Source organism: Notamacropus eugenii, chromosome 6 (assembly GCF_028372415.1).
Source record: "Notamacropus eugenii isolate mMacEug1 chromosome 6, mMacEug1.pri_v2, whole genome shotgun sequence".
NCBI lineage: Eukaryota > Metazoa > Chordata > Mammalia > Diprotodontia > Macropodidae > Notamacropus > Notamacropus eugenii.
In genome coordinates this window covers 337,635,403-337,648,326 of record NC_092877.1, presented here as the reverse complement: position 1 = coordinate 337,648,326, position 12,924 = coordinate 337,635,403, and the positions used below count along the sequence as shown (strand labels likewise).

Here is a 12,924-nt window from a genome sequence, read left to right as displayed (position 1 = left end):
CTTCTTATCCCATAGTATAGTTTCTAGGAATGCCCCACCAAAGGACAGCTACTGCATGGTCAGATTTAAATCCCTTTAGTCTCATTATTCTCTCTGGATTTTGTGGTCCCGCCAAATCTCAGTTCTTTTCCTATCTTTATCCTAATCTTTAATTTCCTATCTTTAATTTAAAGGTTTCTTATCTTTAATTCCATCAACATCCTCTTTCACCAATCCCAATTTCTCAGTCAACCTGTTGTCAAATTTCTTGGAGGAGCCAATTTATTTCTGTATTTGATTCTATTGCAGATTTATTGTGTTACAGTGGAAAGGGTGCTGGATTTCACACTGGAGGATCTGGGTTTAAATTCTAGTTCTGCTATTTCTGCATGATGTTGGCCAAGTAACTTAGCTTCTTTGAGTCTCAGTTTTCTCATCTGTGTAATGAGGGAGTTGGATTAAATGATCTTTAAGATCCCTGTCAACTCTAAAGTTTATGAGCCTATGAACTTGTGTAATTTCAGTATTTACAGACTTTCACTGGCTCCCTATTACTTCTAGCATCAAACACAAAATCTTCCACCTGATCTTTGTGGCCCACCATAATCTAGTTCTAAAGTATTTTTCCCACGTTTTTATCTTCCAGCCAAACTAAATTATTTGTTCCCCAAATAATTGGATATTCAGTATCTTGTATCTGAATTCTGTGTGTTTGTCTAAATCACAGTATGTAAGACATTATACCAGGAAAAACAGTCCATCCCAAACTGCTCACATCCTATATGGAGGTTCTTAATATGGACTCTTGGGACCCTTTGCATTTTGGGTGATTTGTAAATTTGGATCTTTATTTCACTAGATTGTAGATGAAATGTAGCATTTTCTTCCATGATGACTATGGGCAAAAAAGCATTGTTGTGAGAAGGGGTCCAGAGGCTGCCTGGGGAGCCACAGTGCAAAAAATTGTTTCTGGACCAGAGGGTGAAGCCAAGATGGCAGAGTGGAGGCAACCCAGTTTAACTCTCTCAACATTTCCCTCCAAAGAATTTTAAAATAACACTCAAATCATATTTTGGAGTGTCAGAGCCAACAAAAAGTCAGAGTGAAACATTTTTTCGGCCCAAGAAAACTTTGGAGGTCAGCAGGAGAAGTTCATGACAAAGGGTGGAAACCTGGCTAGAGTCCAGCAAGAGCAGCACAGCAGCAACAGCTGCAGGAGGTCTCAGCCCAGAGATTATAAAGGGGTCAGATAACTGGTCAGAAAGAGATTCCGGGTGACCATTTGCTGGCACTGGTCACAACTGACACTGATTTTCAACTGTATTGCCCATGTGAAGTTTTGGTTTGCAGTTCCACAGATGAGAGGAGCATTGAGGGTCTGTTACAAGAAAACAGGGGCCCTGGTAACAATTCTAAGACAAAAAGAGAATTAGGAAATCATTCTAAGGCAAAGAAGGCCTGTGACTGAAGGGGATTAAGGGCCCTTTCCGGTTAAAGATCAGAGCACATAGTAGGAAAGCACAGACCCCAGAAAACTCATAGACCCCAGAACTAGCTCTGAAAACAGCAACATGAAAATCCTGAAGCTTGGATTAGTATCTCTTTACTCCCAGGTAAACAGAAATCAATTTTAATGTAAAGTTCGGAGTCCAGAAATGGGATGGGAAAATAAATGAACAAACAACAACAAAATAACCTGACCATAAAAAGCTATTATGGTGTCAGGGAAGGCCAAGATTAAACTCAGAAGAAGACAGCAATGTAAAAACAGCTACAAGGAAAGCCTCAAAAAAATGTGAATTGGACCCAAGTCCAACAAGAATTCCTAGAGGAGTTAAAGAAAGACATGAGTGACGGAGGGGAAAAAACTAGGAAAAGAAATGAGATTGGATAGTAAGTGAGGGATAGAGCTGAGATGGCAGAGTAAAGGTAGGAACTCACCTGAACTCTCAAGTTCCCCTCCAAATACTTTGAAATAATGCCTCAAAACAATTTTCTAGTGACAGAAACAATAAAAGGGTGGGTTGACACAATGTCCTAGGTAAGAAAACTTAAAAGGTCAGCAAGGAAAGTTTGTCTGACTGGGGTGAGAGTGAAGTGCAGTCCAGAGCTGTCCATGCCCTGGAAATCCAACAGCAGGCCATGGGGATGACTTAATCAGCAGTGACGACTTCTGGAGCTTTTAGTCCACCGATAGTAAAGGAGTCAGACGATAGTTCAGAAGGACAATGCAGGAGACCCTTTACTGACAGTAGGTGCAGGACTGTTGCATTGCCCATTAGTAGTTCCAGTTCATGGTCCCAGTGAGGAGGAGGAGGGTGAGGAGGAACACTAGCAGGTACAGTGACCCTGGTCATAGTTCCAGGGTGGAGAAGAGTTCTTGTGGTCACTTGCAGACCGGAATGCAGAGCAGGAGAGCAGTTACCACACATGGAAGAACTGAAAATGTACAGTCCACCAGAACTATCTCTGAAAATAGCAGCATGAAAAAAACCTGAAGCTTAGGACATTGTCCCTTCCACCCTGGGAGAAGAACCCAACTTTAACATAAAGTTCAAAGTAGAAAAATGGAAAAAAATGAACAAACATAAAAACAAAATAGCTTGATCATAGAAAATTACAATTGTGATAGCAAAGGTCAAAACACAAACTCAAAAGAAGATAGCAATGTCGAAACAGCTGCAACTAAAACCTCAAAGAAAAATATGAATTGGTCTCTGCCCTCCCTCTCCAGATATTCCTGGATGAGCTCAAAAAGGAATTTAAAAATCAAATAAAAGAAGTAGAGGAAAAACTAGAAAAATAAAGTTATAAAAATAAGAGCCATTCCATACTTGGTAAATGTCAAAGGATATAAACAAAGTTTTCAGAAGAAGAAATCAAAGCAATCCATTGTCATATGAAAATATCCTCTAAATCACCATTTATTACAGAAAAGCTAATTAAAACAACTCTTAGGTTCCACCCCACATCTATCAGAATGAGAAATGCTAGAGGGTATGAGGGAAAGGTAGGTATATGAATGAACTGCTCATGGAGCAGTGCATTGGTACATTCTGGAGAACAATTTGGGATTAGGCCCAAAGGGCTATCAATTGTGAATATCTTTTGACCCAACAATATCCCAACTGAGTGTGTACCCCAAGAAAATCAAAGAACATGGGAAAGGACCTGTCTATTAATAATATATAGCAGTTCTTTCTGTGGTGGCAAAGAATTGGAAATTGAGGGAATGTTGAGTAATTGAGGGGATCAACTGAACAAGTTGTGGCATATGATTGTGATGGAACACTATTGTCCTATAAGAAAAGATGAAGGGGATGGCTACAGAAAAATCTGCAAAGAATTACATGAATTTCTGTAAAGTGAAGTGAGCAGAAGCAGAAGATTGTATACAGTAACGACAATATTGTACTATAATCCACTGTGAAAGAATTGGCTACTCTGATCAAGTCAAGTGAATGATCCAAATCAATTCCAAAGGATTCATGATGAAAAAATAATATTCACCTCCAGAGAGAGAACTGCTGAACTCTGAGCACAAATGAAAATATAGTTTTTTCATTTTATTTTCCTTTCTTTCTTTGAAATGCGGCTAATATGGAAATATGTTTTGCATGACTTCACATGCATATTTGATATACCATGTTGTTTGACTTCGTGGTGGGCAGGTTTTTTTCACTCAAAAAGAAATGTTAAAGATAAATAATAAAAATCAAAAATATAAAAAAAGCTTTTGGACCATTGGCAGCCTCTCTCTCATCTGTCTGTCTGTCTGTCTCTGTCTCTCTCTCTGTCTCTCTCTGTCTCTCTCTGTCTCTCTGTCTCTCTGTCTCTCTCTCCCTCTCTCTCCCTCTCTCTCTCTCCCTCTCTCTCTCTCTCTCTCTCTCTCTCTCTCTCTCTCTCTCTCTCTCTCTCTCTCTCTCTCCCTCTCTCCCTCCCCCCCCTCTCACTCACTCTCTCTTTCTCTCTGTGTCTCTCTCTCTCTCTCTCTGTCTCTCTCTCTCTCTGTCTGTCTCTCTGTCTCTCTCTGTCTCTCTCTCTGTCTCTCTATCTCTTTCTGTCTGTCTCTCTGTCTCTGTCTCTGTCTCTCTCTGTCTCTCTCTCGGACACCTTGATAGAGTGGGTAGGGAATATTACACCTGGTTCCAAAAAGACCTAGATTATACGTGCCTCTCACACTTACTAGTGGAACCTCTGTGAGCATCAGGCAACTCCCTAAGACTTATCTACTAACTCACAGAAGGGTTGTAATCTGTACATGTGAAGGGAACTCCCATATTGATAAGAAAAATCCATCTCTTGAGGTATGTACCCATCTTTCTGCATATGGGAAGGCAATAAGCATTTATTAAGCACCAACTGTGTGCCAGTCATCTTGCTAAGCACTTTACAAATATTATCTCATTTGATTCTCTCAGCTGCCCTCTGAGGTAGTACTATGGGTATATATTTGTGATGGGTTAAAGTGTCTAGAAATTGAAATGAAATTATAAAGTAATTTTTCATTGAATTCAAGGTATCTAATCTAGTTAATTTAAGTTAAAAACTAATAGATTTTTTTGAGGGGTAAGGCAAGGAGGTAAGGGTGGGCATATGAATTCTCCAGGATGTTGCTTCTATTCCACATTTCACTCTGCCAGGCAGGGTGGAAACCTGCATACCTGACTCGTTCTTTATAAAAAAAAAGACCTGCACTCTTAGCTGATGTCTAATGTGTGTGTGTTCATCCTTCGTTGCTGAAGAAGACACTGCCGTCAGAGAAATGATGACATGACTTGCACTTGACTTTGTTTTGAGTTAGGGAGGGCTGTGCAGGTCACCAGCCTCACTTCTCCTCCAGAGCCATCTAAATCCAGTGACCAGATATTCATCAGGATGACTGGAGATGACCCAGGATGAGGCAATTGGGGTTAAGTGACTTGCCCAAGGTCACATAGCTAGTGAGTGTCAGGTGTCTGAGGTGAGATTTGAACTCAGGTCCTCCTGACTCCTGCACTGATGCTCTATCTACTGCACCACCTAGCTGCCCTTGATGTCTGATGAGTTATCACAAGATCACTAATCTGGAAAGATACCCAGGCTATATAGTTCAGCTTCTTCACATAAACTGAGATCCAGAGGTTAAGTGACTTGTGCAAGGTCACACTGGGAGTAAATTGAAGAGCTAGGATTCAAACTCAGGTCCCCCGACTCAAAGCTCTGTCCTCTTGGCACCACACGAGCTGAGGACCAGACGATAACTAGAATAACATCTCAGGACGATGGTCTTCTGATGGCAATGATATTCTTCCTTCTGTAGTACTGTGGAAATTCTGAGCAGTATTGTGGCACTGTAAGTTTGTGTGTAACTGGGAAGGACCTCAAAGGATGTATTTCAACCCTTTCATTTTGCAAATAAGAAACTAGAACTCCCTCCCCTGTCCATTTGAGACTTGACCATTTCACAGGAGTAGTGAGTTTCACTGTCTGATTCCAGATCCAGTGTTCAGGAATCATCAGCATGGTCAACATTTATATAGCACTTACTATGTGCCAGGCACTTACTAAGGCTGCAAATATTATCTCATTTTATCCTCACAACAACCCTGGGAGGTAGATGCTATTATTGTCCCCTTTTACAGATAAGGAAACTGAGGCAGACACATTAAGTGATTTGCTCAGGGTTACACAGTTAATAAGTGTTTAAGATCATATTTGAACTCAGATCTTCCAGATTTCAGGTCTGAAATTCTAATCATAGTGCCATCTTATTGACCATGGGTCATGCATATGGTTGGAAAAAAATTGAATTTGTCTCTCTGTCATAAGGTCAATATTAATATTTTTATGATATTTTGGTTCTTACTATGATAGGTAGGTGTATGTAGGAAGCTAGATAGCATTGTGGATGGAGAGTTGGACCTGGAGTCAGAAAAGCCTCAGCACAAACCTGCTGGGACAGTACCTTGTGACCCTGGGCAAGTCACTTCACCTCAGTTTCCTCATCTGCAAAATAAGGATAATAAATGCCTACTACTCTACAAGGTTCCTGGAAAGATCAATTTAGATACCTTAATATTATCTATTATTGACCTTTCCCACATAGGCTCATCAGTCAATTCAATGGACATTTATTAAGCACCTACTGAGTACAAGGCTCCATGTTAGAAGATGGTTCTCCTCAAAGCTCTTAATAAGGTTTCCCTGAATTGTCCTCTTTTTGTTTTATTACTATTAAGGATAGCTATTTTCTCATTACCTTTCATTAATGAATCCCTAATCTATTTACTAATTTTAGCTGATGCTCCAAGGAAAGAGAGGTTAAGTGGATATTCAGAAATCCAAAGAAAGTAAGAAAAGAAATTAAAGAAAAGTATTAAACTCCTGCCCCTAAACTCAGTTTTCTGGTTCTTTCTCATGGGAGTAAATGTCCACTTCCTGCCTCAGGTTTTTAATGAGGAAGGGGGTGAAATTCACGTGTGCCCACTTACTTGTGTTTTCTGGTCCTTGTTTTTAACTTTGTAACAATGTCATCGGAAGAAGAACATATTCCATTTTAAAAAAGAGAAAGCTCTCTTTGTAATTTAATTTTCAGGAAATGGAGAAATAGAACAGGATAAGCAGATGCTTTGTAACTAAATCGTGCGTTTGCCCTAATGAGGGATGTCCAATTAAATAATTGTGTAGAATATGTCCTTTAATATGTTTCTATAGAGCCAGGTGCTCATGTCCACCCAGATGTTTCTGTTCTCATTTAGGCACAGAATCCTAAGTTACATCTACTTAACAGGAGTTTTCAATATGCAAATGTAGTTATGCATACAGTAAAGCACATAGGGACAAGATTTCAGAATCATCCTTTCAAGCAAGAGCTATCATTTTGCACATTTACATTTCAGGAAAAAGAAAAAAACAGGATCACAAATTCAGAACTGTGAGGGACCCTCAGAGTTCATCCAATCCAGTGCCCTCATTTTTCAGATGAAGAAATTGAGATCCAGGGAAGTCATCCCTTGTTTAAGATTGAAGAGGTAATAAGTATCAGGGGTGGGATTTGAATCCTGTTCCTCTGCCTCCAAAAGCCAATGTTCTTTCCACTTTACCAGTCTGCCTCATCTAAAAAACATGCACCACCAAATTTTGGTCATTTTAAAGAAAACTTGCCCCAAGGTGTCTCATTAAGTGAGCTGTTATTTTTTGTAAGACCTGAGCATCCTGTGTCTAAATTTGCAGGAAGGCATGGACAGGAAGGGTCAACGTGGACAGGTATCAGGTTGAGCTGGTGAAGCGAGTCATGCACTGGATCTTTATTCAGGAAAACCTGAGTTCAAATCCAGCCTTACACATTTACTGGTTGTGTGACTCTGGGCAAATCACTTAGCTTTTGTCTGTCTTATCTGTAAAATGGGGATAATAATACTAGTACCTACCTCCCAGAGCTATTACAAGGAAAGATATATATATATATCTTTAAGTGCTTTGCAAACTTCATGGAATGACATAAGAATACTATTACTATTATTTTTGTTAATATGTATCATTGTGTAGACTACCACTATTAATGAGATTGAAGACCCATTGGACTTAATGGAATATTTAATACTTAGATTCTGAGTGGAGATAGCAAAGAAAGATAGTTCAGTATGAATTAAAATAAAAAGCTTTACCCAAGTTTCCTGCTTGTACATTTGAATAACTATTGTGCTTAAAAACCTAGCCAAGTCCTCAGAAAGAAAAGGAAGCCCTGAGATGAATTTCCCAGTGAAACTGTCAGGGTTGACAATCTGACTAACCAAGACTCCAAGGCCCACCATGTTGTTCATCATTGATAATTCAGGACAGAAGCCCTTTTCCTTGACCAGTCTAATCCGTCTAAGTAACTTTGTTTCACTTGAATTGGATGAATTTTTAGTAGGCAACATTGCATTGAACAACTCTAGGTAGTGGTAAGATAATGACAAAGCAAAACTGAGCCACACAGGTAAAATTTACCCCAATGTCACATAGATAATAATAGATAATAAATCAGTGGGCAAAAGCTTTGAACCAGGTTCTCTGATGCTAAATCCAGCATTCTTTCCACTGCGCCAACCTCTCCAGTATGTACTTGCTTCTTTTTGTTACCTACTAGTCATTGGTCCATATATTAGAGATCTTGGGTCATTCTTCCTTAATATCATTTAAAATTCATTTGTTATTGTTGCAATACAGTTAATTCAATCAGCTTATTAGAAGATGAGAGCTATCCCTTAGGAACTAAGGGAAAATAGTATGTTAGTTTGGCAGTTTATTATCAAGCTTTGGCTTAACAAAAAAGATTTCTCTTAAGATGGCTAATTGGCCAATGTATGCTCTTATATAGTTTTAGACTATCTGATCAATCCAAGAAGTTAAGTAAAACTTACTCATGTTGCAATTTATTTTTCTCCAAAACAGACTGGATATGTTGGAACTGATCTTCTCCAACACGGAAGTCCACCTCCATTTTAGGTACTACATCATGAGCAGAACTAGGATGCCAGAAGTCGAGCTGCAGAAAAGGAAAACCCACTTTGTCATAATATACTATTAAAAATGGGAGTTTTAACCTTTGGGGAAGAAACACTTCATTATGACCACTTGAGGGCCTTGAGTCAACGAGTGGAGGACAAGGGAATGTGTTGATTTTAGCCATCATTCAGATCAGTATGGATGGATTGCCGTACCGTTAGTTTGGCAATTGATATGAATTACAAAAATAGATGAAACATATGACTTAGCCTTTTCTGTTTTGGGAAACTTCCAGGGGAGGAGCCATTTGAAATTCCAAATAGGTCTGTATTACCTACCTCTTAGGGTTTCTGTAAGATTCCAGTGAGACAGTGCATGTAGGGGGTTTTCAGGATTTTAAAGTGCTTTATAAATTTGGAGTAGACCTCTAATTTTGCTAATGTAGAAGTTTCCTTCATCTGTCGGAGATGAGCAGTGACTCTGTAATGTGTAATCTTCAGGGTATATGTGAGGCGCTGAGAGGGTGACTGAGTTGTCTGTTGTCACACAGCTAGTACATGTCTTTCTGACTCCAAAGCTCCACTACCCTATGCTGCTATTCTGTTACATAAATGTCACTTATGATGGTGATAATGTGGCTGCTTTTGTTGTCATTATTATCATTTACTGGTTTTCTACAGGAAAATAAGGGGACTGGAGGTCATGCCACATGAAATTTACTCAAAGGAACGGATGTGGATGAAATGAAAAACAGACACTTACTAGCTGTGACCATTTTTAGGAAGATGGTTAGGCCAGCCATGTCTTCATTCCTCTCTAGGCTACCTTCCTGACTCTCTTGGACTTTCTCTACAATGTCCCAGCCCACTGGGTACCTCCTTTCTCCATATTCCCTCTTTAGCTTCCTTTAATGCATTGTTTTCCCCCATTAGAATGTAAGGTCCTTGAGGACAGGGACTATCTTTCTTTCTGTTCATATTTGTGTTTCCAGTGCTTAGCCTAGTGCCTGGATCATAATAAACACTTAATAGATGCTTTCTTGATTTGACTCGATCCTGAGCAAGTCACAGTAGCTGTTTGCCTCAGTTTCCCTATCTATAAAATGGGGATAATAATAGAACTTACATCTCTGTAGGATAAAATGAAGCATTTGTAAAAGTGCTTTGCCAACCTTAGAGTGTTATATAAATGTTTGTTGTTGTTGTTGTTGTACAAGTCTTGGAGGAGTGGGAGCAGGTGTGGTTAAGGAAATCTCTGAAAAGCAGTCCTATTGCCTGTAATTGTCATTCCAGAACGGACGCTCATAAAATATAGATTGTACCATGTCACCCTCAGAGCAAAAATTCGTTAATGGACTCTTATTTTCTCTTGCAATGCAGAATCCTTAGGACTTCATAATCTAGCATCCATCTAGCTTTCCAGTTTTATTTCACATTTTCCTCAGTCCAGTTCAGTCCAGTCAAACAGGCTGATTAGTCATTCTCAGTACAGGTGATTCCATCTTCTCCCACCCTCAATCTGCCCAGGTGGTCCTTCCTGAGTGGAATGTGTTCTTTTCTAACTTCCCTCTGATATTCTCCATCCGCTCCTTCAAAACATGACTCATAGAGCATGGTGAACAGCTAGGTGGTACAGTGGATAGAGCACCAGTGCAGGAGTCAGGAGGACCTCAGTTCAAATCTCACCTCAGACACTTGTAACTCACTTGCTGTGTGACTGTGGGCAAGTCACTTAACCCCAATTGCCTCATCCTGGGTCATCTCCAGTCATCCTGATGAATATCTGATCACCGGATTCAGATAGCTCTGGAGAAGTGAGGCTGGTGACCTGCACAGTTTTCCCTCACTCAAAACAAAGTTAAGTGCAAGTCATGTCATTATTTCTCTGATGGTATGGTCTTCTTTGGCAAGGAAGGACGAATACACATAGAGCATGACTCCTGCAAAGACTTTTCTTGATCCATCTCCCACCCTAGGTACTAACCCTTTCTCTCATTTGAAATGTAAATAATGTCGGTATTGATTTATTCATATCCGTGAAGACAACAGTGTGCAAAGGTAAAAGTACTGAGTCATAGGATCTGAGTCGAAATCTCAACTCTAGGGCTTACTGCCTGTGTCACCCTGGGCTAGTCGTTTTCCTCCTCTTGAGCTCAGTTCCCTCACCAGGAAAGTGAAAGGATGGGATGCAGAAGACCACTAATGTTCCTTTCAGTTCCATAGCTATACTTCAGTGTTGTATTCCATCCAGGAGATTGTCAGCTTCCTTAGGGCCAGGACTGGACTGACTCTTTTGGTTTCTGAGTTTATAACCCCAGTGTCTGCCACAATCACCCCTAATAACTGAATTCCTCCGGGTTCTAAAAGTGAGACTGTCTCAGAATCTCTTTTTAAAATGCAGATGCCCTTTGGGGGAGGTTTATCACATCTTAAATTCCCAGCAATCCAGTCATGACTTAATCATTAGTTAACTCTTTATCTGGGATTGACAGCTAGGCTGGAGAAAGAATGGGTCAGAGACTGGGAAGAGTGGGGAGATAAAACAGCCAGGGAGGATCCAGAAAGGAGGAAAGGATGCTGACAAAGGAAGAGGGAGATCACGGAAAGTGACTTTTGTCTATTTCATAATTCTACCTCCTATCTGACTGAGGTAATAACTGTTTAGATAAATGAATAACCATGATAATATTGGACAGAGAGCTAGCACTTGATTTCATTAGCATAGGGAATTTTCTGTATCAATGCAGACTTAACCTGGAATACTCTGAAAGGTTAATTGACTTGTTCAGGATCACACAGCCAGTATGTGTCAAACTGGCTTGAGTTGCAATATTCCATGCTTGAAGACCAGCTCCCTTAAGGCCACCAAGCCATGCAGTCTCTGACTTGTCAGGGAGCTTTAAAATTGACTCTGATTCAATCCCCATCACAACCCTGGTGGGGGGGCAGTACTGCAGGTATTATTATCCCCATTTTACACATGAGTAAACTGAGGCTTAGGGGATGTTAAATGACTCCCCAGATGGTCATACAGTTAATAAAATAGATGTATTTGCCTGAATCATCCTGTTTATTCCTTTCCTATGACTGTGGGAAACCATCCCCAGCTATACTAAAACAACAGTTTGACTCCTGGAAAAAGAAAACATTTAGAGCAAAGAAATTAAAGTTTAAAAAAAGAGTCTCTATAAAAAGTCTTACCAGATTAGTGTCAGCCAAGTCCTTTAGGATGCTCACTTGTTTTTCATCCTGGGGCCTCACCCTCAATACCTTCTCCCTTTTAAGAACATAAAGGTAAGTGATGAGCCCCCATCGAGTCATTGCTTGTCATATTGAGCAGGGGATGATGAGCCCAGGGCCTGGAAAATTTACCTGTCAAAACGGCGTACGGTTGGGATGGCAAGAGCCGAGACAATCAACACCAGAGGTAGCATGAACTTCATGGTTCTTCTTTGCCCTTTGGAAATGCCATCTGGGACTTTTATGTCTCTTCTAATCTCAGAGCAGCAACTGACTTCCTCTTCTCTGAAATCCTAGGGGTCGCTGACATTTTGCGCCTTGCTAATCATTTATTTAATCTTACTGAGAACTGTGAGGGCAACAAAAGATGGGGACTGAGAAGGAGAATTTAACTCTCCTATGGGATGTCTGTTCATTAATAATTCTAAGGCCTTTGAGTATGAGCAGCAGAAAGTGGAATGGATGGAGGAATTGTGTAATTTAGGGACTGACATGGCTTTGAGAGCCTCCTTGAAGAGTGCTTGCTAATATCCTTCATTTTTTTTCAGATCAGAGATATGCTGGTAAACATTTAACAACTGGCTCTGTGGAAAACACCAAAAAACCCCCCTGACCTTCTTTTAAGTTAAATCTGCTTTACTAACATTTTCTCCATCACTTTTTCAAACACTGACCATCGACAACAACAATAGCAAATCAAGTCCTGATTTGTAGCATTTCTGATTTCTGAGGTATAAGGGCTCACATTGAGAATTTAACATCCAGCTCTTTGTCAGAACCAGCTCCAGCTCACCATTGCCATGCTCTAGTTTTGCAACTAGATTGCGAATTCTTACAATTCCTTATTATCATTTGTGTCCCTATATGATAATAGTGACAGTACTGAGGTAGCGCACTTTGAGGTTTACAGAGCACTTTACATATATTACCTCATTTGATCCTCACAACAACCCTGTATGGCAGATGCTACTATTACCCCATTTTTGTAGGAGAGGAAACTGAGGCTGATAAAAGTCTCTCTCTTATGTACATATATACATATATGTATATAGTGTGCATACGTAAATATGTCTATATCTATATCTTTTTGCCAAGATATCTCTATATATCTATATATACACATACATACATAATTTAACAGACCGACTTAATGGACTATCCATGTTGTTGCATGCCACTGTCTGACAATAGAAAATAGATAATAGCTCTTCCTGCCCTCACTATATATGTTTTG

General features: G+C 39.9%; 1 protein-coding gene and 1 long non-coding RNA gene across 2 annotated transcripts in view; one reads left to right on the top strand and one right to left on the bottom strand.

Moving 5' to 3' along the window:
- The window catches only part of CPA3 (carboxypeptidase A3), a 36,057-nt gene extending 24,109 nt beyond the window's left edge, over positions 1-11,948 (bottom strand). The window contains exons 1-3 of the mRNA XM_072618248.1: positions 11,823-11,948; positions 11,652-11,727; positions 8,367-8,491 (exon numbers count right to left, since the gene is read on the bottom strand). Of these exons, the coding sequence (XP_072474349.1) occupies positions 8,367-8,491; positions 11,652-11,727; positions 11,823-11,893 (272 nt within the window). The 5' untranslated portion in view covers positions 11,894-11,948. The remainder of the gene's footprint in view (positions 1-8,366; positions 8,492-11,651; positions 11,728-11,822) is intronic.
- Positions 1-12,924, top strand: part of LOC140510005 (uncharacterized) — a 71,271-nt gene that overhangs the window by 24,109 nt on the left and 34,238 nt on the right. The window lies entirely within an intron of this gene.